A 25415-nucleotide genomic window follows, 5' to 3' on the forward strand; every position below is an offset into this window, starting at 1 on the left:
TCACTAACAGATCGACTGGTGAATGGCGCTTCCTGGTACTGCTGTCATTTGCTGTTTTCTTAGTGAAAGAAATAGCTAGCTTCATGGAGCTCTTTTACATAAAACCTGAGATCTATAGAGTAAGGTAAGCGCTTTACTGCCTGCTTTTCAAGCATTTAAATTCTGTCTCTAAATTCCCTCTTACTTTGCAAAGCAAGAAGAGCAGAAAGTCCAGAACAGTGTGATAAGATTACATGGCGGTAGTTAGTTAATATTCACGGCCCTTCTCAGTTACTCTCTTTACTTATTGAACAAGTATGTGATTACTTGTAGGCAATCAGACATAGATTTACGGGCAAAGCGTGGGAAAGCTTGAAAGGACTGTAATCCTCCTAAATTTTCATTTTCCATCTCAGCTACAGAAAAAAACACGAACCCTCAGCAAATCTGAAATGTGGGATAACTCTATTGCTACCAGAAGCCTCCTAAAATGAAACTCTTACACTATAGTAGAATCTTTAATACTAAAATATTACAAAATTATAAAAAATTTGGTTTGTTCTACATTGAAAAAAATCTGTTCGGATTCAGTTCAATCCAGGCATCTTTGGAGAAATGTGGCTCCAAGGTCACATCACTCAAAAATACGACATTGTGATTAGAGAAACTGAAAAATAATAAAACATGAAAAATAATGTAATTTGAATAACTAAAACTGCAAGAGAAGCTTAGACATAAGGAATGTGCATGATAGTAGCTGGGATATACAGTGCAGTTACCACTTTCTCAGTATGGCTGCATTTTTCTATTTAGTTCTCACCTGAGTTTTATGTCTCTGATGAGAGGTGGGACTTGTAGAATAACAGGATTCCTTGATATCACATTATAGCTTTGGTGCAGCATTGACTTAGAAGAAAGGATGGGATTTAGTACCTCTTTTGGTAATAATAAGGTTATTTCTTTTGAGTGCCAACCCAGTAAATCCCAACTAAGTTGAGCTTTTGAAATATTACTGGATCACAGCATGGACTGGAAAGGTTGTCATGAGATGACTGTGATACCTTCCATCCAAACTCTTTACACTGTAACTGTTTTGGAAAGGAAAAAAAAAAAAAGCATATAGAGGGAAGGAGCTAATGGTGATGGCAGGTGCTTTTTGTTTGCTTTAACTGAAGACACTGCAAAATGGAGAGGTACAGATACATAAATGCATCTCTGTATCATCCTTTCAGTAAGAGGCAGTACACCAAACACAATATTGATCAGTCTCCACATGCTTTAAAAAATTCAGTATTATTACCATACCCCTCTCTATACTATGACAAAGTCTGTAGATCAAATGCTCAGTACGTAATTCTGAAACTGTATTAATAAACACCACCCTCTGCCCCCCCCCCCCCCTCCCCCGGAAAATTATTAAAAATACATTTTCAGTTAATGCAGAAAGACAGAAATGGCACTGCGTTACAAGAAGTATAATTTTTTGCACATAGCCAATGTCCTAATTGCTACTTTCATGAACTCTATGGAGATTAATACAGCTTTCAGGAAAAAAAAATATAATCAGGAATTAGGCTATTTTGCTGGCATCTTTCTTAGACTACTAATGAGCTTTGCCAGCCAGGAAAAATGAGAACTGATTTTACAAAAGATCTGCATGAGGAAAAGAAACTGCGCTCAGATGTATTTTGACAATTTCCTACAGATGAGGCTAGTTAATTCCTGGCTCAGAAATAACAGTTCCCTCCAGTGAATTATGTCAATGATTTTTAGAGCAGTAAAGTGTTTGTCCTCTGAATCACTTTAGGTGCCTGTTCCTTTATTTTCCTTGAACATACACAGCACAGCTTTGGAAAGAAGCCCAGGCCATTGTAGATGGCTTGCATTATTGCTAATGTGATTAATCCAAAGTAAAACATTAAATGCTCCTGAGGCATCAGTCTAAATAATGAGATGACCAACTCTGAGTTCCCTGGGCTCGCAACATGGAGAAAAACATATCTTTATCTTTCTCATCAACATTTGAAACGTATCATATAAAGCTGGTACTGGGAGCAATTCTGTGCACAGCCGTTGGAAGAGAAGAGTAATGCTGGTCAAGCTAAATGTACGCTGTGACCAAAACACACTGAGTAAATGCTACCAGCTTTGCTGCTGGGAACTGGTGACAAGGTAGCTTGCATGCAAGCTGTCACTGATCTTTCCATTTAGGCTGCGCTTTTCACAAGCAGTTTGTAAATCAGCTGCATTGCTTAAAGTCATATTTAATTCCCCGTTTGAAATATGTTCACATAAGTTCTGTCTGAAATACTCAGAACACCAGGAAATGATAGTAAGGACTTCTATGGATTGATTGACCCAAGGCTGTATAAAACATGTATATGGTATATTGGAAAATATACCTTCAAAGATCTGCTGTACAATTGTTTTATCAAAGGGTAAATCAAAAAGATGTTTCTGAATTCTTGAAATGGTTTTAACCATTGAACACAATGGCCTTTAGAGTTGAGTCACTACATTCGTAAGCAGATACATTGCAATTAGTAATCTGAATAAGCATTGGAAAGATTTTTTCATGTTTCCTCATCTAGAAATAAATATTGTAGGACAGCGAGTGCCCGGTCCACTGTAACTTAGTCATATAAATATAGAAAAAAAATCTGCTATGAAACTTAATATTGCTTTTATTTTAGTTATCTATTTTCAGATCAGATGCATATTCACTATATTTTGCCAGCTCTGGGCATTCACCTTCTTTTTACATCTGAAATTACAAATCAAGCTTTGTAAAGGGAGAATCCAGGGAGAAGTCCCAGTCTGGAGTGAAATGTTTGGTACTAAAATGGAAGAGTTTTGCCTAAGTTTTCATTATCTGATGTGTGCAGAACACTTTTTTGTTTTAATATTTCAGCTTTCAGTTTTAATGGCAGCGAAACACCTCTGCACATTCATGTCAAAACACTCTAAAACCACTTTAAATACAGCAGGATAAACAGTAGTGCCATTTCTGAAGACTGTTCTAAAACACTGCTTAATGGAAAATTTAACTTTTCATTTCTTTTACAACAGTTTGCTTCTCAACATCAAAGAATTAAAAAATGACTCAAAAAGACACCAACTTTATTAGTTTTGTTACTCTACCAAAAAACCCCACCCTACATGGATTATATGCTCCTGATACAGTAAATATCAAAGCGTAATGGTCTTTTTGACAGAGAATGGTTATATGGAAATGCTGGAAAAGTATGCTCCCCTTCATCATCTAATGCTCATCTCATTCCATGTTGTTTTTAATTCATGAATATTTTTATTCCACTATAATCTTGGTCTGATAATTGTACTGTTTAGTTTAGACAGTATAGATCTCAGTTCATTTAAAATTTGCTTTTGCAATATAACCCTTCCTTCAGACACATAGCTATCGTTACCAGTTTTAGGCAATATATTTAGATCTCATGTGGCTGTTTCAAATAATATTTAGGCTGTTCATGTAAAAACGTCACATCTCAAAAACAGATACTGATCTGTAGTTGCACTGTTTACAATGCTAGACGATGCAAAAACTATTAATTATATAAATGTGCGTGTGTGCATGCTCACAGACACCCTCTAACTCGTCGTACTACAGAAGTTCCAGAGGGAAAATTTATTTTCTAGTGTAGTTGGCAAACTTGGACCAGATGCCATCACAATAGTGTAAGTTCTGCTATTCACGCAGTGATCATGGAGCAGTATATAGCTTTGACAGAATGTTACAGTTGGTTTTTTTTTCTTTTCAGTTTGCAGGAGAGTTTTACCTGCACAACAACAGCAACAAAGATAGATACTTCTACCTTAGTTGCTGCATTTGTCCAGAACTATAGGAACTGTTCTTATTTCACAGTATGTAAAGTCCCTTTCCAGAGTTCAGAAAATACACTAAATACAAATGTTATGCTTGGTTTTTTTACTCTCGAATTTAGTAGTCGCGCATTTTTAAATATGCATGATGTGGTAATAGATTTACTCATTTGAAGAGAATAAGAGCTCAAGTGGAATGTAAATGATCCAGAAACCCAGGTCTAGCACTTTAACATTGGTGAAATTCAACTTATATACATACATTTGCATTATGTTACATATTCAGAAGAATTTAGGAAATATTAGGCACTTATTTTGCATTTGTGATTATTCTGGGAAGGCAAAGGTTTCAAATATCAGTGCTAGCTTGCCCCTTTTGTGTCAGGAACTCAACCGTGGCTATAAACCTCTTGGTTCTGCTAATTCAATCCACCTCAAGTAAAAAATTTTCTAATCTTTTTTTTTTGGCAATGAACCAAATTGGGAATCTTTTCTGGTTTGCTGAGGGCTCTCTCCTAGACATGTCCCGTTTTGAGATTTTTATGCTGCCTGCACCAGTCTTCGCAAGCCTTTTATGAGCACCTAGGAAGAGCGTTAATTACCCCCTTGTTGAATAGTGTGTATTAACTGTGACACTGTAGTTAAGGCTGATAAAACAGTTTCTTTTTAATTAATGTAATTAATTAAAGCTTTTATCTTTTGTAAGAGTATTTGGAGATCATCAAAGCTTCTTTGGGGGGGGGTAATAGTAATTTTTTTCTTCTTCTCCTTATAATCATATACAGCTTGAACATAAAGAGGATGAGATAGGGACTGTACTATAAAGATCCATAGTTTTATTTATGCTTCTTGTGTTGTTTTACAGTGTGTTGGAAGGTCTTTACTGCATCATGGTAAGAAACAGACTCCATTCCCAGTGTGTTTTTTGCTTTCATGTAAAAATAAACTACTGTACGTAGCAGCTATGAGCCAATACCTGAATTCAAGCAGTGATGACAACGAAAGCAATAGCTTGCACAAGATAATGCAGAGGCAAAGTGAGAAAGCAGAGTGAGAAATTGCCTCAATCAGGGATCCCCAAAGCATATTATACTTCTGCCTACAGGCCAAGAAAATAAATGAATGTTATTATGACAGCTTGCACCAGCTGAGGATCTGTCCCCATTTATTCATTGCCACTCAGCTTCCCTGGGACTCTAAGTAATTCTCTGTGGCTAGTGGCTTCAGGCATATGTGAAAGTTCTGTCAGTGTATTTGTAAATATGCGATGCTTTGACACTGGCTTCAGGTTCCTACCTTACTGAATGGAGCAAGAAAACCTTATAGCTGGAAGGCGAGCCTAATGCTTAAAATTCTACATAGAATCATGGACTTGTTTAGGTTGGAAAGACATTTGAGGACACTGAGTCCAACTGTTAACCAACCACTGCCAAGATCACCGCTAAACCATGTCCCTAACTGCCACGTCTACATGCCTTTTTAAATACCCGCTGTAACGATGACTCCATGACCTCCCTGGACAGCCTGTTCCAGCACTTGATAACCCTTCCAGTGAAGAAATTTTTTCCTAATATCCAGTTTAAACCTCCCCTGTCACAACCCGAGGCCATTTTCTCTTGTTCTATTGCTTGTTTATTTGGGATGAGAGACCGACCCCCACCTGCCTACAGCACCTGTCAGGTAGGTGTAGAGAGCAACAAGGTCCCCCCTGAGCCCCCTCCTCTCCAGACAACCCCCCCCCCCCCAGTTCCCTCAGCCGCTCCCCATCAGACTTGTGCTCCAGCCCCTTCCCCATCCCCGCTGCCCGTCTCTGGACACGCTCCAGCCCCTCTACGTCCCTCCTGCAGCGAGGGGCCCAGAACTGAACCCAGGATTCGAGGTGCGGCCTCACCAGTGCCCAGTGCAGGGGGACAGTCACTGCCCTGGTCCCGCTGGCCACACTGTTTCGGATACAAGCCAGGATGCTGTTGGCCTCCTTGGCCACCTGGGCACACTGCTGGCTCCTGCCCAGCCAGCTGTCACCCAGCACCCCGGGCCCTTTCCCACCAGGCACTTCCCAGCCGCTCTGCCCCAGCCTGTAGCGCTGTGTGGGGCTGGTGTGACCCCAGCGCAGGACCCGGCACTGAGCCTTGTTGGACCTCATACAGTTGGCCTCAGCCCATGGATCCAGCCTGCCCAGATCCCTCTGCAGAGCCTGCCTGCCCTCCAGCAGATCAATATGCTTGACCGACTTGGTGTTGCCTGCAAACCTACTGGGGGTGCACTTGATCCTCTTTTCCAAATCATTGACAAAGATACTAAACAGAACTGGCCCCAGTACTGAGCCCTGGGGACACCACTTGTGACCAGCCACCAGCTGGATGTGACTCCATTCACCACCACTCTTTGGCCTCAGCCACCCAGCCAGATTTTTACCCAGCAAAGGGTACACCCATCCAAGCCATGAGCAGCCAGTTTCTCCAGTAGAATGCTGTGGGAGATGGCATCAGAAGCTTTACTAAGGTCCAGGTAGACAACATCCACAGCCTTTCCCTCACCCACTAGGTGATGGGTTTGTCAAGCAGGACTTGCCTTTCATAAATCACTGCTGGCTAGGCCTGATCCCCTGGTTGTCCTGCAGGTCCCATCTGATGGTACTCAGGGTGATCTGCCCCATAACCTTCACCAGCACTGAGGTCAGGCTGGCAGGGCTGTAGTTCCCCAGATCCTCCTTCCTGCCCTTCTTGTAGATGCCCTGCACCCTAATGAATTGGTAAATACTGTGAGACAGTACATCTTGAAGCTAAAGGAGTTGTCTTGTTTGAGGTATAACATTGGGATCCAGAGAGTATGTATGCAAGAGCTGAGCTGTAAACCATTAAAGCTGTTCGTTTTTTTTAAAAAAACCTATGTAATGTAACTTTTCCTGTTGTTGAGAGAGAACACTTATTGACAAAATCATCAATGAATTAAGCTTTTTAAAAAGGATTTTGTGCAGTTTTTTGTTAGGATGATTGCTGACATTCTGTTTAGCTTAGTACAGCTCAGTGTGTGGTAGAGAATACCCCAGGGAGCTTGCTATCTGAAAGACAAAACTGGGAAGGCAAGAGACACTGTGAAACTCAGAAAAGATTGATTTTACATTTTAAATGTATCACCGCTCCTTTCCAGAACATGCATGTTCTTTCTCTTATGTAACACACATTGAAGTATATGCAATAACCTGGACTGAAAGCTGTGACATTTGCTTAATCTAAATTGGAGAATTTATCACTTGTTTATAATTCAGATTTCCATGTGGTAGTAAAATGGCAGACAGCCGTTATGACTTAGATTTCAAAGGGATAGGGTAATACAAAGAAATGCTCTGATAGAGAGTTCAATAATTCAATACAATGTTTCTTTTTCTAGTATTGTGCTGAGCATAAATAAGAAAGGATGGAGGCTGCAGACTGCCTTTTGGGATTAAGTTGGGTGAATGGATGATTTTATTACTTATCAATGTAAAAGCATTAAAACGGTATTTCTGAAGATGTGAAAGAAGGAAATAAAGCCACTCTTGGTCAGTAAACAAAGAGATGGCAATTGAATTGGAATTGGCAACTCATTTTACAGGCTGAGTTTTCTTAATACTTACAGAATTGGTGAAACATAAAGCCATGCCCAAGCATTAGTTTCAAAAGGAACATAAGCACTAAGGAGCTCAGATGATGCCCATTTAAAATGGGAGCTAGTCACACAAAGCCTGAGATCTTCAGATCAATAAAGGACAGTCAGGTTGATGGATAATCATGTAGTCCTACTGATTTCAGGAGGGACAAATAATGATTTTTGGTCTTTTTTTAAAAGCTTGATCTGGAGTAAATTCAAATATATGTATATGTAAGGGCCACTAGGTCAGAAAGCATGTGAACAATCATTCTTCTGTAGACTACCGAGTAGGGTACTGGAAGACCTGGATTCTGATCTTATGCTTTTATTCTTATGCATTCTTATGCAAATCTTATGCAGATTACTGTATTGTAGTTGATGACTCATTTTACATGAAACAGAAACACTTTATTTGGACAGGACCTAAAACCTGTTTAGCGAACACATTAACTACTAGTCTACAGAATAATTTTGTCTTGTTTTCTGGTTCAGTTAAGTAAAATTATTTTCTGACTTCTCTGCTTTCCTCATCTCATGGATACATATGCATACGTGTGCAGAACTGGTGAAGTTTGGCCTGGAGTTTCTCTGGAAAGGTGGAAGAAATATTTATGAATTGAATGAAGCAGAGGAAGCAAACCATCTAGTCCATGCCACTAGTTGGTGCAGCAAGCAGGACGGACAACAGGGTCTCTTTTGCTGTGTCTAAAATGAAAATAGAGGCTGTGACAGCATTCGTAGGATTTCCTTTGGCTGGAGATTAGAAAAGCTCAGGGGCTGGTCAAGACTCAAGAGTTTCAGGCAGACTACCCGAACCTATATTGTGATTTCTGACCAGGCTTAATGCCTGCAGATAAGGGAATAGCAAAGGCAACTGGGACGTTTCAAGGTCAGAGCATACAAGACCTTGTCTGCTTGTAAGATTAGATCAGGGGTTTTAGGATTAGCATGGATTTTTAGGATTCCTGTTTGGGGTATTTTAAATAAATAGCACTTTTATGTATAAACTTTTATACAAACAGTTGTCCTGTATATCTGTTTACATAGAACATATCTTGCATTTATAAACCTAGAATTTTATGTACAGTTTCAAGATTCCTTTATATGGTTTTTTATCATTATGTAACAAAATGCTGTCTCTTTGAAGTAAAAAATGCAGAAACTGATGTATTTTTAAGTGCTTTGAAATCCAAGTACTTCTTGCTGAGATAAGAGGTAATTTTCTCATTTAAATCTCATAGATGTACTGACGAGCAAATCACTGTTGGGCTGTTTCTGCACTGATAATTCTCTACAAAAAGCCTGTATTATAGTGTAATTAGCTGTTTACTAAATGCTAAATGCCCATACTGCTCTACAGAGCCTAGGTTATTTAATATCTGCCTTAATTAACCTTTCACATTCAACTAATTCTGGAACAATTTGATAGGTTTGTTATCAAGGGTGCCAGAGTTTTCCTTCCACTCTACATTTTAAAAAAGAACAGAAAGTTCAGAATTTCAGGGGCAGTTTCAGGAAAGTTGAAAGTTTCATGAAAATTGAAGTCACACAGTTCTCTTCTGTCATTAAGTTCCTCTGCAAGCCCAGATATACCCAGTTATACCAACACATGCTTTTATTAATTTCAATTTACAAGAATATTTGCATCACAGTCCATATACTGTACAAGACCATTAAGGCCTAATTCACTTCCCAGTTAGCACCTTTTTTCTTTCTGGAAGACAAAAGATACGTTTTACTCCCCCCGCACTTCATGTATAGTTAAAAAATGGAATTAAATGTTCTTGCACTATGTGAAATATTTGATAGCAGAAAGGAAAACCACAGGAAAGTTTTAAAAAAACAGAAAGGCTGAGAAATTTTGTTTTTTGCAGACTGAAATGATATTTTCAGTCATGATGAAAACTTTCATCCCTTCAAAATGAAACATTAATTTCATATTTTCTTGCTGAAGAGATTCCAATATTCTTTGTCAAGCAACTGTGAGAAGAATGAACATACAGGCTTTGGAAATTAAATAAACTAACAAATGTGAAGAACATATTAATTTCATACTCTTCTATTTTTTGGGCCAACTGACAGTATTACACAGTTCTCAAAGCAGGAAAGTTAAGTGAGTTTCCAGAGCAATTATTTTGCAAAAAGCAACAGTATCTGATCAATAACACAGAGAGTTAAGAGTTATCTTGATCAATACCTACAAAGTAGGGGTAGAAGGTTCATCTCAGCAAATGTGATCATTATTTTTTCTAGAGCCAGGATTTCATATGACATTTATCTCAAACTTTTAAAGGCTCAGATTGTTTTTCTCTACTTTCTACTTGCCCTCAAAGACCACAGTTTTGGCATATGCTTGAAGTCAACTGGTTTTATGCTGGCACAAATTTAATTTTGGAGGCCTAGTTAGAGATAGATGTCCAAATTAATTTGGCATGTTTTGGTAGAAAGAAATAAAGCACTAGTTTTGTTCTAAAATCCCAGGTAATCAAGATGTTCCCTAGCAGTATTTCCAGATGGGTTGGTTTGATTCCTTATTTGTAGTCTGAACAACTACATCATGTTGGCTGCTGCATAGCAGCTACCCTTTGCATGATACAGAGGCACGTTTTAATGGAAGAAAAAAGTGATTGCGTGAAATGGAAGGAAATGAACAGTATTTTAAAAGATAAGAAAACAAATATTTTAATTGACAGAAATCTGGCTGCATGGATTCTATTTCTTGCTATAGGTTTATTTATAATTTTCTGGAAATATGTATTAGTTATTCTGGGGGTTTGGCATGTTTAAAAATTATCCTGTCGTTTATTCCTAGTAAACTGAAAGGCATGAATCTTTCTTATTGCTGTGTAATTTTCCCTCTCTCCTGTACCAAGTATTCTAGCAATAAAAGTGTATCTTTCATGTCTTCCTTCCTTTTCTCTTTTCAATAGCCATGCGGAGCTAGAAATACAAGGTATGTGAGGTGGGATTTAGCTGTCTGCTGTTAGGAGACTGTGCCCAAAATTAGACCCCTTTGGCCGATAAAGACCAATAGAGGTCACAGCAAGAGTCAGGTACATGTCATGCACAAGTCACAGTTGCAATCCAAAATCTTCCATTCAACAGCTCTCCAGCACTGCCTTTCACAGTCAGAAAGCCCAAGTCCTCTGTATTTTGGTCTTTTATTTTGTTATCAAGCATGAATATTTATAAACCTTGTTTAGTATCATTCAGGCAAAATGCTACGTTGAATAACTCTGAAAGATCAAATGCACACCTTATCTTAGCAGAAAAGTACCTTGCAAATAAATGACAGGCATTTCAGGAGATCACTGAGATTCATTACCTGGATGATTTCTCATTTTGAGATAGAAATGAAAGGAAATTATCCAATTTCTCTTTTTATAATAACAGCCAATACATTTAATGTCCAGTTTCATACTGCTGCTTGATTTATAGCATTTACCAGGCTAATCATGCTCTAGCTACTATAATAAAAGCAGCTATTATATTAACCCTTTCAGTGTGGGTGTGCCCCAAGAAGTGTTTTCTTTGCTCACAGGTAGTTTCATGTGTGATGCTGAACATCTCAGGGTTTGAAACAGAATGCATTTCCCTAGTATGTCTTTTGTGAGGAGCACCAGACCATTTCTTACTTCTTGTAGATACTACATATGCAGTATAGGTATACACACCCACAAATCCAGAACTGGTGGCCAATACCACCGGGCAAAGGGCAAGTACCACATCTAGCAATATTTCTGTATAAAAAAGATCTTTAACAAGGATCTAAACCAATATTTTAGTCTGTGCTACTATGGGAGATCAAAGGGAATGAAGTGATAAACCAGAATCTGATCTTATTGCTTTCTGTGACCTATGTCACAAGTAATCAATAGATTACTGTGCAAATTACTCAAATACTTAATCACAATGATCTCTAATGTGCTTGACCAAATTTGAAAATGCTGATAGTTATTTATAGTGGTTAAATGTCTTATAGCTGAAGCTAAAACTCTGCCTCGTCCTCTGCCTTTCTGGATCACTTGTTACCTGTCTACTAGTGGACCGAGTGACTGACAGCCATGCAGTTCCCTAAGTCAACCCTAACGTACTATTTTTCTGTTGTACCTGGAGTACTGTGGGAGCAAGGATGGAGTTTATCAGCAGAACTGTGTGTCTTGAAGATAACGCTCCTCTGATAATGATGGGACAGTGTTTTCTTTGAGCTGTTGTTTCAGACTGTCCATGAGCTCACACAAAAGCTTCCCTGTTAGTTTAGTTTCTTTTGAATAATTTTCAAGGTGTTCTTTGCAACTGCGAGACTTACCTTTTAAACAGCAATGTAGATTTTGTGACTTAAGAGTCTGCGCATAAATCAGTAATATCCTAATGCTGGGGGGAGCCTGGGGAGTCAGCAATGTCTCATGTATATGCAATTAGTGTTTGTTAGTGCAGGAACATTCAAACTATCGTTGGTATAAAAGATGCTAGGCAAAATGCTGTCCTTTAGATGTTCACAGGTGCTGATAGCTGGCCAACTAAGGACAGTAGTAATTTAAAGATAACTGCGGTGTTAGTTGTTAGACTTGTTACATGAAATTACAGGTGTTTCTGCATTTCAGAGGGTTTTGTTAAAATTTAAAAGATTTTACAGGCAAAGACAGCGTGATCTCTGTTGAATATGTGTCTGGGTTAAAAGGAACTTAGTGACCTGAAGAGGTCTAGCTGAAATTGGCTCCCAACAGGAGTGTTTATTGCAGAATGATTTAAAATACTTACTGTACTATGGCTAAAGAGGAATATGACCCTGGAAACAGAGCAGCTTTGTTTATTGGAGCTATTTCTGTTACTGAGAGGGAATACCAGTTAGACTGATTATGAGTATTCTAAAAACAAAATAATAAACAGGACAGAGTGCACAGTAATATAACAGTGCTTAAAAATATACTGCCTTTAATTGAACTGTTTGTCTTTATGTTGTGGTCACTTGCAAATTACACTTGATGATACTTAGGCTGATGTTTCATTTTCAATAGTAAATCAACAGATCCTTCACTTTCACTAAACTGTTTTCCAGGACTCTAGAGGAAATATGACCCAAAGGAACACAGTTGTAGAAGAGAGATTGCGCCAAGGCCAAAACAAAACGTTTAATTAAATCTCCTTTTCTAAACTGACTCTCTTTCCTCTTGACAAATGGTGAAAGGAAAAGGTGTTCAAAGGAACACAACTGAAACAAGAAGGTTCATAATAATTTATAAGTACTGAATTATGGATCATCTGAAGATATGAACACATGCTTTTAGCTGTTACATTCTGAGCTGCTCAAGGACTAGCTATGTTTCAGGAGGGATAATCCTTGTGCGCCGATGTGAGGGTGAAAAAAGAGAACTAAGATGCCTTTACTCCTTACTCTGTAAGGAGATGTAATATCTCATGCTCTTCTCTATGTACAGAACAGAATGTAGCAATGGAGTACAGTATTCTGATGAGGCTTTTCTATACCAGTGAAGAGGATCGCTCTTCCTCACCTCAGCTGACTGCAGCCTCTTTGCCTAGATCAGCTGTCAGGACACCATTCTTTCCAGTGCCAGTCACATCTCACCCCAGTAAGATTAGGGAAGGCATTGCTCCACTTAGCATTACGTGAAACTGTCTAAATTAAACTTTTCTAAGTGACTTAGGAGCTTCACCTCTGTTAAATTTCAGTGTGCTTGAAGTTTCTAAGCTGTTCCTGACTATAGGACTTTGCAATACAGTGTAGAACATATGTTTAAGACTTACTATTATTTGTTTTACAGTTTGGGAATTTATAGGAAATAGTTATTTTATCACTCTGAAGGTTTTAATACAGTTAGAAGAGTCTTAAGATTCTCACTACTTGTATTTACAGTAACAGTGTCTCAGGAGCTGAGGGGGCTCAGTCGCCTGCTGGGAAGGAATAAAAGTACAGTTTGCTCATAAAGCTCTGGGGCAGGAGGTTGTCAAGCATCTGCAAATGCTTTCAAGTCAGTTGAAGGCCAAGACCTATGTGACCTCTGCCTCAGTTTGCTGTGTTTGACCATCTTAAAGCTCCAAAGACAGGTGCTGCCTGTCCTTTGCCCATGCAGCACACTATTGCAGGTTGTGCCCCTCCTCAGTATGTGAAAGGCTTCTTCCTCTTTATTGGGTAAAGGTGCAGAACCCCAATCTGGATAGTGATGGAAGAAGCCTTATATGAAAGGAATCTCCTGTCAAGTTAAAGGGGAGCAGTTTCTGGTAATGGCTTGATCACTGAGTACAGGGTTGAGTAATACAGAATTCCAGCCTTGTGTATACTGCACAGCAGATGCTGCAAATCGAGGCTGATATGAAAATCATGAGTTTTAACATTGCTGATGTCTTTTCTAGGTCGCTTTTAAGCCAGTTTGCTATTGGCCAAAGACTTCTGTTTAGCAAACACTGGCATCAAGCATGGTAACAACATGAGTCCAGTTATATCACCACCTCTCCCATCAATCCCACTCATACTGATTTCTACAAATCTAGTCTTGAAGAAGATAATTTTCTTTTATAACTGATTTGATAAAGGAGAGTTAATAAAGATATCCAGATGCTACAACCATATAACGGCAAATCAGAATGTAACTGTGGCAGAACTCAGAAACAGGTACATTTTTAGTAAGAAAGACTTGTGTGTCATTATAAAAAAAGGAAGAAAATATCAATCTTTATAACTGGAAAAAATACAGTAATGTAGGCAACACTATCCACCTTGTCTAAACCAATCTGTTACTCCTTTGATTTAAAATGCATTCTTCTTTGCTCTTATGCTGTAGATAAGGAAGGTTCCTACTCAGCACCTCCTGTTCCGGAGCCCTGAGGCTCAGTCGTATTTTTACCACCATTTCAGCCTTTGAGATTTCTTACCACAACAGCTTTCTAAATGAGGCAGAACTCTTTCCAAAGCCCACAATATTATTGTGGCTTTTTTTTTTTTATTTTTAATTTGAAAGACCTCTTCTGGGAAGCAGAAAGAACAACTTTGGAAGCTTAAAGTACAGACCAGATCTGATCAAAGCTTCTTACTTGGCAGTTGGTGGGAGCTGCCACTGTGGCATTGCAAACTGTCCTTGTGCAGCATCTCCTTGAACACAGCTGAGCACAGGGAATACTACTATAGCATTTGGGAATAAAGAAAAGAATGTTTTTGTTACTGGAACTGCAGCAATATGATACTGGCTAAGGTCATGTTGTTAAGTTGCTCTAATCATAAAGTTTTGTCTTTCAGCAGTCTATAACCAGTTGATAAAGGGCTGGTATAAACACAGATTAACTCTACCAACCAATTCTCTTTTTTATAGACAGTCATGGTCACAGCATTTAGCCCCACTGCCCACCGACATCCCTGATGTGATATTCTGGTAAACATTCGCACCACCTTTGTCTTTAATATTGCAGTAATGGATTAAAGTGTTGGGTACTGAATGAACCAAAATCTTGATTTCTTGAAAGAACAGCTTGTCCATGAAACATCTTTATTGTAAAGGGATATACTAGCATACTCAATGACGTCGAACTCTGCTGGCTTATGACTTTTGGGTGCTGATGTCTGCTGAATGATCATTTCCTATTGTGTTCAGTGAATTTGCAATAGGTGAGAATTTAGGAGTTAGGAGTGTTTTGACCTTCCAAATTTACACTGTAATGCTGAATAATGTTATAATTTCATGTTTCAGATGTGATATATTCAAATGTTTTGGATACAGTCCTATGATGTTTCTTCCTTTTTCATTTAGAAAACAATGCTGTAGCCATACCACAAGGAAACTCCCACAAAAGAATCCAGTCTGTTTATGTTTTATGGTGGAACTTACAAAAGTGGAGCAACAAAAATCAGAATAAAACTGTGTAAAAAGTTTTTTAAAAAATTTACTTTGCCAAAATAGCAATGTAACATATTGCATAACAGTTGGTAATAAGTCCTCCAGTAGGTGTTTCTGTAACTTTCAGCCTGAGTTTTTACATTCTGTCAGTGTTATTCAATGCAGATTTATTGTCAAAATAGATACAGGTAGACCCCTATAGGGAGTATATATTTGAGTTGGTTGAATGATTCAGTCTATGAAGAATAAATAGAAGGACCCTTGAGACAACTCTTTTTACTTTAGCGGCTTCATATCAATGATACAGTTATGTCTATATGTAATCTGGAAATGATTTTTCCTTTCAGTCATTACTGTAGATCTGGACTGGGCTGGGGGGTTACTGCATGCTTGACTCTTGCAAATGGCAGATTTTGGTTTTGTTTGTGCTGATAACAATATTGCTCCCAGTTTACCTGCACTCTACTCCTAGCCAGCCAGCACCATTTCCCATACACAACAGAAAAGAGTCTCCAGAGCAATGATATCCTATTTGCTTATGTACTTGTTTCAAAGAGATCTAAGGACTCTTAATTTGTAGGACATAAATCCTCTTCTCTTCCTGTTTCACACATTAGATTGGTTTTCCAGTTATGTTTTTTTACACTTGACTCATTTCTATGTGTTGTGTTCTCAGAGATTACTGACTTTGTTAAGTTCGGCTGTTTTTACGCTAGTGTAGTGTGAGTGAATGACCAGCTGCTGTTCACCATCAGAGACCTGGCTCCAGCAATGCAAAGAAAGTTTTGGAACTGTATAACCTTGACATTTTTAGGTTTAGTTTTGCCTGGATGGGCAAAGAGAAATATCTGTCTGTAGTTATAAAGATGGAATCTGAACAGTGAAAAAAATAAGCAAAGCTCTGGGAAATCTCCGGAGGTGAATCTGAAGGTTTGGGTCAATTAGAAATTAGGGAAAGCAATAGCTGAATTTTAGAAGAATAATTTGTTTTGATTATTTTAATTTCCTAGGTTGGTGTTTTCTCATAGAAAAGTGCAATGAAGAAATGTTCTTGCTGAGAATCTAAGTTTGGACAGCCTTGGTCATCCCCAGAAAAAGTGGTACACCAGGCATCTGGCATTAGTATTTAGAGAAAGTTAGAGGTCTGGAAGTGAAGTTTTATGTGAACTAGAGCTGGCATCTTTTTAAGGGCAGCCAGGCACATAGATATAGCCAGTTTCTAAAGTACATATCAAAGGCAATGGTCAGATAGGCACAGTATTCAAAGTTACTATTCGATGCTGCTTAGTGTTTATTTAGGATATGGAATAAAAATCTCATTATTCACTGAAGAACTGTTGCAAAGAGATGTACAAAGAGTCTGGAAATCCCCTGACAAACATTTATAAAGGAGGTGATGATAAACACGCAGGACCTAATACCTAGCATAGGACATGTTTTATTAATAGCTTTGTATTTTTGCTCTGCCTGTCAGGAGAATCCTTTATCCCCAAACTTCTCATTGCAGTTTTACTGTAATATGTAGCTCTCTATTTTTAATCAGAGTTTGGGGAATGAAGGGTGATATATATCCAAAAGTATTAGCAGGTAATACTCAACATCTCTGAAGGCACATTTGTTGCATACTTCAGTTTGACTGTGAACTGATGCTTAAATGGCTATCTTTGTTTAACTGTTGATGTATCGTGATATTATTCTCATACGTGGATGCAGACTTACTAATTGTCTGCCAAGAGCAGTATATTGTAGTCCTTTCTCATGGGGAGTAAAGGCAATTTTTTCTAGTTATAGGTCTCAGATAAGCCAAAAGACAACGTATTATTTAGGAACATGGTACAACAAATTCTGCTCTCAGAATGCCAGCTGATAACACTGTTATGGACTGTGCATATGACACTTTGCTCAGAAATATGTTACTGTGCCAAAGAACTGGGAGCATCTAAATAGGACCTGATTTTCCAAAAGGGAACACTCAATACTTCCCGAAATGCAGAGCTTCAGGTATCTAAAACAGGAGACGGTTAAAATAAGACATTTCTGAAAATGTATGTCTCATTCTTTTAAAACAAAGTTTAAAATATTCAGACTTTTTCAAGAATTTTAAGACTCATTTTGAAGGTTACTCTGTATAGGTAAATATACTAGTAAAATAATGAGAATAATTGACATGGATTTCTTTTAAAATTGTATTTTGATGTATAGACACATGCAGACATAAATTCTTCCATTAGAAAGTCACATTTACGAGGCTTTAAGAGCCTTTCTTGGATTCAAGCTATAGTTTAAGTAGGAGCATATGTTTTGATGTAATTTGTTTGTTAAATGAAGGGACCTAGAACTGTGAACATTAATAAACATTAATAAACTTGGGTGAACTCCTGGGATCTATTTAAGCTTCCTTTTATAAGCTGGCCTCTGCAACCTTGTGAGAGAGTTGAGTGATATTGCTGCATTGAATGGGAGATGGAAATGGGGCCTTTTTCAATAGCACATGGTTAGTTTTGATAATACATCTTATTGTTTGTTTTGGCAACAGTTTGCAAGGGTTGTATAAGCCATACATATTACTGAAATAAATCAGTTGGTAGTTATCTATGAGGACACATCTTCATCTTTTCTCTAAAAATAGTGACATATTATATTTACATTAAATTGAATTTTAAATGACAAAAAAGAAGATCTGATGCTGTTGCTGTGAGGAAAGATGGAAGATCATGAAAATTCCAGTTATGGGAAAAAAGATTGACTTTTCAGAAAACTATTACTGTTATTATTTTTAAATTGTCATTGTTCTACCCTCATACTCTGTTGATATATGAGGCAGTGTAAATTATGGAGAGTGCAATAAATCATTGAAACATAGTATAATATGTAGACGGCAATATACAACAAGGTGGCTGTACAGATCTTGAACGCTGTCTTTTACCTTAACTAACACTGTAATGCATTATGGTAAATGGTAAATATATTAGTGTTAGTTATTGGTGATTTATGTTATTTTTACATATCTTCAACTTAATGGATGGTAGATGTATTTACGTTTTAAAACCAAAATGTGAATAAGTTGGTTTGTAACATACACAAGTACTTATCTCTAGGATAAGGCTGACTTGATCAACCCTGAGAAGCTGATTGTTGCATATCCTGAACTACTGATAGGAACTGTGGCGTATTCCATGTTAGCTAGAATGGGCACAAATTAAAAAACATGTGAATAAGATTCAATTAATCCAAGTAGTATCAGAAATAACATGTTCCGCTCTGTCATCCTTTTTAATGCCTCCTCTTCAATTAAATAATTACCTGCTAGATACTCATATTATGATGAAATAGTAAATTGGCAAAAAAGCACGCTCAGCTTTAGACTGTTATTTGCTTGAACCACTGTATTTTTGACCATTCCTGTCTCCTGAGAAGGTTTACCTATACAGCAACTTGTAGCATATGTAGGGAAACGCAGTGTGGTCACTGTGACCTTAACACAGCCGTTCATATATTTTCCATTTCCTGTAAGTACTTAATTTTTATAAGGTGAATAACTTTATTTCTACTTGTTTAGATTAACTGATCTAGCACTGTGCTTTGGAGTGAACAGCAGTGGTAAATCTGGCTCCTTAAATCACTGGGAATCACACAGAAGTGATTTCAAACTGCCCTGGGATGGTGCCTGATGTAAGTTCACACCAACTGAACACTTCGGGGGTAGTCTGAGACTAGTCTCCTCTGCTGTACTTACAGACATAGTTGCAGCATTTCACTGGCTTCATCCCTTTGTTCTGTAATGGGTGACATCCTAACCCATTCCAATGAATCTCTTTGCAGACAACCATACAAACTCATAGAACACTTTCTCTTGGCTTTGTGAGGAGAACCCTCCAAACTAGCATGAAAAATGCAATCTCTTCCTTCTAGTTTTATATATAAAAATAGTGGGGATAGATGCATCTCAAAATTGCCATTGGCACAGGTGCAGGCATACTGGGGCTAGTACACCAAGCAAGGTGGTGTTGGAGCAGCCCCATAACTCCCGCAGCAAACCCAGGTTTGCTAGAATCCATACAAGTATCAACTGGCATGAACTACCACCACCTTTAAATACAAATACGTAGCAAGTGTACTTAAGACTAAGATGACAAATGCTGGTAGCTAAGGACCAAATTCCATGTTGAGGTGTAATAAATTATGAAGACAATTAAATATTTTCAGTAGAAACAGAAATCAGAGTCTCAAGATAGACCTGTTTAATTACAAATGTATTTAAAGTATTATCTTAGTTTGACCACACACTCATTATTTATGAAGCTGTATGTTCTGATGTCAAGAAATTAAGTGGGAATTGCGAACCCAATAGCTTTATAGTAAGAAAATCTATATCCCAGTTACAAAATGAAATTATTTGATTGGTAAATCTGCCTGGCAGACCTGCTGGGATTCAGAGGAGATACTCAAAGTGATGAGCATTTCAGACCAATAATGACTGTCTACTTTCAGCATCTTTGGCAAAATCTATTGTACAGGTGGGTAAAGAAAGAAGCACCTGCTTGCATTAAAAGGTATAAATATGAGTCAGCCCCTCACCTGTGCTCTTGTGGGTCTTCCTACCTCTGGGTAGTACTAAGTAGCAGAAGAAATACCATTGCATCCAATTAAATTGCTTGTGTTGCTGAAAGCACTTGACAATGTTCCTTTAAAAATTACCTAGACCAGGCCAGGTATCTAGTGACCTAAGTCCTTAGGCTAGACACGTGACTGCTGCCCAGCCCCTTTTTCCCTTACTATATACTTAAAATTATTCCTTAATCTCCTATTATAGTAATACAAATGGATTTGGTACACAAGATGTAATAATAACCCTTCTCACCTGCATTTCTGTTGCTGTATAGAGCATCTCTATTGCTGACTGACAGTGAAAAAGTGGCAAATCTCAGAAAGATGGCTGATAGCGGCAGAGTATATCCAAACTGTAATGAACTTGACTGACATTATGGAATGTAAGAGAGATGTCATGAAAAAGAATCAAACTGTCATAAAAATAGAATCCCTCCACATTGCATATGGATTTCCTGCATTTTATGTTTATACAGTACACTTGTATGCTAGTCCTTATTTTGCCTGCAAGCTTTTATCTGTGCTCTTTGTTGAAGATTCAATTTAGTTATCTTCAGCAGTTATTTTATAGCAACTGTCTGACATGAAGGCTTGTTAATCAGATATAATTTTGTAAACAAGGAAAGTATATGCTGTATATAGAATAAATGATTAGGAATTGTGAATTGCAAGCCTATCTTGATACTCAGGTTTTCTTTGGAGACCTTATGAACCGTGGCAGTGAGATCTAAATGGATTATGAGGTAGCCAGAACTCAGTAATGGCATTACACTCTTATTGCTAAAAGCAAGGTTTCAAAAAAGCACTCTTGGCAGGACACTACATTTAAATTAGATGCTCTTTATTTCAGCTTTCTATTTCCCTCTCTTTTCTCATTTAACCTCCCTTGTCATTCATTGCTTTTTGTGAATACAAGTGACTACAAAGTAATTTAAAAAATAATATAGTGAAGAGGCTTATATAAAATGATGCATAATAAATTAATGGCTGAATGATACACCAGTGCAGGTAGGTTTTTCTAGTATATTCACATTATAATCAGAAATACATTATTTATGACATGTTTGTGTAATAAATACACATTTTTAGATGAGGGCAAAATCTGCTTTTACAGCTCTTTCTTCAACAGCGAGAAGGACACTAACTTTTATTCATAGTGTTTAAAAGGAACAGTAGTGAAACAAACTCTTAGGAAATAAGGATGGGTCTGACCTAGGTCCAGACTTGGGAAGAACCTGTTCCTTGTGGTCTGGAGCCTCTACCAGGTAGCCAAATACTTCCTTTGTGCTTGTGAAATTCCATTAAAAAGCATATAAATAAGCCTTAGAAAGCTGCAGGAATTTAGTGATTGATCTGTAGTGATTGCATTCTATTTTGTTAGTTATTATTTTAAAGAGAATACTAACCTGATTTGAAGCCATGTAAGCATTGGTGTTGTGCCCCCACCAAATACCCAGACTGTGAAAAATACGATCAGCAGTGCTGTTGTAAACATCATTTGTTTGGGCTGGGACTTTGTGTCTCGAATAGCCAATGCGAATGCTATTGCACCACGTAAACCTGGAAAAAAAAGGACAATGATGAACTTAATGTGATGGAGAAACAGAATTTTAGTCTTTTCCACCCGGACCCAATTCCAAGGGCAGAGGAAGTTTTCAGACCATGACCATACTTATAAAATGCTGAATTGTGCTAATTGAAAGGATGGTGTTTAATGCATTGTGAGCAACTTTGCAGCAGTGGACAACGAAACTACTCTCATATTCACATAATATTTACACGTTTGTTTTACATCCACTGTATTCTCTGTCTTGAATAATTGCAAATTAAATAGTAATCTGGACTTTATGATTCTCAAAACAAAAATTTATTCCTTGTGTTGTTTTACTGACTTCAGTAGGACTACTCATGAAATTAGGTGCAAGTGAGAACAAGGGTTGGTATTAAAACCTGTACCCATATAGGCTACCTATTTCTTGCTTGAAAAAATAGAAAAATTCTTTCAAATGCCTTTAAAATCTTTCAATGTGATAAGACCAGTCAAAAATAACCATGACTTAAAACCAATGGATAGTTTTTAAAAGATGAGTTTAAGTATCTGAAAAGGGGGATGTAAAATAATGTAAATTTAGACACTGGCACAGGTTGCTCAGAGCAGCTGTGGGTGGATTCCCCAGCCCTGGCAGTGCTCCAGGCCAGGCTGGACGGGGCTTTGAGCAACCTGGTCTAGTGGAAGATGTCCCTGCCCATGGCAGGGCGTTGGAACTAAATGATCTTTAAGGTTCCTTGCAACCCAAACCATTCTATAATTCTATGATTTTCAGCTCTTGGTGTGCTTGAAAAATTATAATAGTTGTAAAATTATACACCTACAGAGACTGAATAAACAAAAACTTACAAATATGGAGAAAACAGCTAACTGTGAGTTTAAAAAAGCCCCACAGGTAGTAATAAGCTAACTAAATAGGTCTTCATAGAGTGACACTTTTAAAAAAAGAGGGGAGAAATAGCCTGCTAGTGTCTCCAGCCCTCTGAATGCATAGTACAAATAATATTCTGTATTTTCCAATGCTTTTTATTTATAAATTTAAATTTAATTCATTGTTTTCTTAAAAAAAAATTCCACAAAATAAGTGTAGAGAGCAAAGCCATTACATGTATGCAATACACGCTGAATCCAAAAAGTACTTTGCAAGTACAGAGATGCTAAATATAATAATTAAACCTCTTGTAAGGCACTGATGGTCTATACAGAATCATTTAATCAACTGCTAAATGCAGCTATTTTTGGAGTAGAACTTCAAACTTCTTTAAGATTATATAGCTAGAATATGAATTTTTTGGTATAGAAAATGGACAGTTTATCTAGAGAACAACACAAAGCCATTTCTGCAAGGAAGTACCGGACTGTAGTTACACTAGCTGAAAATGGTCAGTGGCAGCAGGTTTAAAATCCTGTTTTTATGAAAATAATACCGCAGTCAACAAGTGGGCTTGTCCTTGACTTTGCTTTTATGTAAGAGACATCTCTAAGGATGTACATGCTTTACTGCTTTCTTATGGAAAAAAACTATCAGCTCATTTTAAACAGGTATCTGAGGAGTGAATGAATCACTATTGAAATGGTCTTTTTCCAGTGGTTATAGTGGTAATGCTAGATGACTAGCCCAGATTAAATGCTTAAATTACTGGTGGCTGCATTCTTGTGGAAAACAATGCTGCTTTCCACAACCAAATCATAATGGTACATGCAATATTAAATCTAGAACATCTCTTTTGGTAAGACAGAATATAAAAAAAAAAGTTAATTAATATGTCATTAAGACTCTACTTCTTGAGTGGTGGACTGGGTATTTCTTCAGCTTAGAGAAATAGCGAGTGTCTTCATTGCATTTTTCATTTATAAAAGGCTCAACGTGGTCTGTAAGAGCTAATTCAGTTTCAACTAAACCCATGTCTAAAGTAAAATAAATATTCAAGCAAAATATTTGCTTCCGACTAAAGCAGTGGGAAGCAGATGAATATAACCTGAAATGTACACTCAATAAGAAGCAAGGAACACTATTGCATATATCAAAATACATTCCAGGCAACAACAAAACAAAGGAAATTTTAAGAGCTTCAGAAAATGGTAAGATGCTGAAACAAACTGAAGATAAGGCAGGTTAGGTTTTCTGTGATACCTCAGGGAAAAATACTAACAAAACACAATGGAATTATTGGCTCCAATGGACATTGATACTTCAGCGACACCTGGGTGAGAGTGGCGTGGTGGAAGGAAAATGGTCTGATGCACTGCTAGCAGAGATCCTCTCCCCTCATCTTTCAGAGATGCCACACTGACAGCAGCTCCAGATCTGTGCTGTGATCTATTGATCCTTTGGGCTCTATCACAGATTTTCTGCCAGATTTTTCTGCTAGCTGTGCCAGCCATTAGGGACTCATCTTTAAGAGATATTCTTTAATGTGTCAAGGCCTCCAAAGAAAAGCACTTCCAGGGTTAAACTTCCGAGACCCACAGAACAGAACAGGTGTGTCCTATTGGGCTGTTCTCCATCCTTTGCTCATACTCCACAAACACAGATCTCTGAACCCATCCCTCTGAAGAGCCTTTGAGGGCAGTAGTGTTTGTGGATAGCATGGAGAGAATCAGCCAGGAAAGGAGACATTCTGTATGTAGATCTGGTGTTTTGGTTTCAACTGTAGTTCTCTGCTCTTTTCTTCCTTGCTTTCTTCTCTCTTTAGCAGATTTGGTTTTGTATCTGTTTCCTTGGAAAAGTTCACTTTGACACTTCCCACCACCATGTATGTACGAGTGTGCAGATGTAAATGCCTGCACAACAGCTGCCTGTACACAGGCATTCTTTCTCATTTTTCTTCTGCATTTATGTTCCACCCTTTCAGACTCTACTGCTACTGTAATGCCTAATATTAAGAGCAACCACCCCTGTAGCCCTTTGTCCCACAAGCCTCTCGCTGATTTACATGGTGTAGAGAAGAAGCACAGTAAAATGTAAATAAAGATATTGTAAGAAGAGTGGAAGATGCAGTACTGTATCTGTTAAATAGTCCCCTCCTGGTCATGTGGCAGTGATGCCCAAATATCAGATTTGTTATTGCCGTTAATAAGTCTATCTGGATCCATTTAGTTTCCTTCCCTTTTAAGTTTACTGCCATTTAAAGGCATTATAACAGGGTCTGAACTGAAAGGAGGCATTTTGCATTTAGCGTAGACCACTAGTGTACAGTGATAGCTCCCTTACAATTTAAGTCCTTGAAATACTTGTTTTTCACATGAGCAGAGGCTGCTGGCCTGCTCCGTTTTAGCTGATTTGAGAAGCTCAGGCTTATTTATACGAAGAGTAATTTAGTTTTGATTTACAATAGAATATTATCAGCAATCATGATTAAACGTAGTTGTAAAAGTGAATTTATCCTCTGTAATGTGTTGTTAGCGTGGCAGAAGCAGATGAAGAATGTAATAAATCAATATGCTACATAATCCACTTCCAAGTCTAACTCTTTTACCTTTACTAAAGTATATTAATACTCCTCAGAAAGTATAATTTAATGACTTCAGTAGATTTCTTTGCAGAGAAAGGTATACTCAAATTCTAATTTACAATGTACTTGCCTGACCTTAATTGCTTTTTTCAGACTTTGAAATTCATGGTGATTATGGCAGTAAAACTCAGTAAAGCAAGCAGTAAATGTTTGGTACATCTGGTAATGATATGATGGAAAACAAAACTAACTCAAAATTAATTGTTCATTGTGTTCACACATCATGAGTGTGTGATGCTGCGGTGAATGAAGCCCAGTTTAACCTCTGTGATTGACTAGAACCTGATGCTATATCAGAATATTGCTGCTGATCTCGTGTAGGCAAAAAGCACCTTCCTCCAAATGCAAATTCAATGCCTTGTTTCCTCATATCAGAAATATGTTTCTCTTGTGGCAGTTATTGCCTTTGTTTATCACTATATACAGTATGATCAGTTTATAGTAAGT

The 25415-nt window shown here is 37.7% G+C and overlaps 1 protein-coding gene across 5 annotated transcripts in view; it reads right to left on the reverse strand.

Annotated features, from left to right (window-relative positions):
- SLC9A9 (solute carrier family 9 member A9) overlaps nucleotides 1-25415 on the reverse strand; it is a 214204-nt gene that overhangs the window by 71157 nt on the left and 117632 nt on the right. For all 5 annotated transcript variants that reach the window (XM_027787215.2, XM_005237721.4, XM_055817589.1 and 2 more), the window contains one exon: nucleotides 21311-21464. In XM_027787215.2, the coding sequence (XP_027643016.1) occupies nucleotides 21311-21464 (154 nt within the window). The remainder of the gene's footprint in view (nucleotides 1-21310; nucleotides 21465-25415) is intronic.

Source organism: Falco peregrinus, chromosome 12, assembly GCF_023634155.1.
Source record: "Falco peregrinus isolate bFalPer1 chromosome 12, bFalPer1.pri, whole genome shotgun sequence".
Lineage (NCBI taxonomy): Eukaryota > Metazoa > Chordata > Aves > Falconiformes > Falconidae > Falco > Falco peregrinus.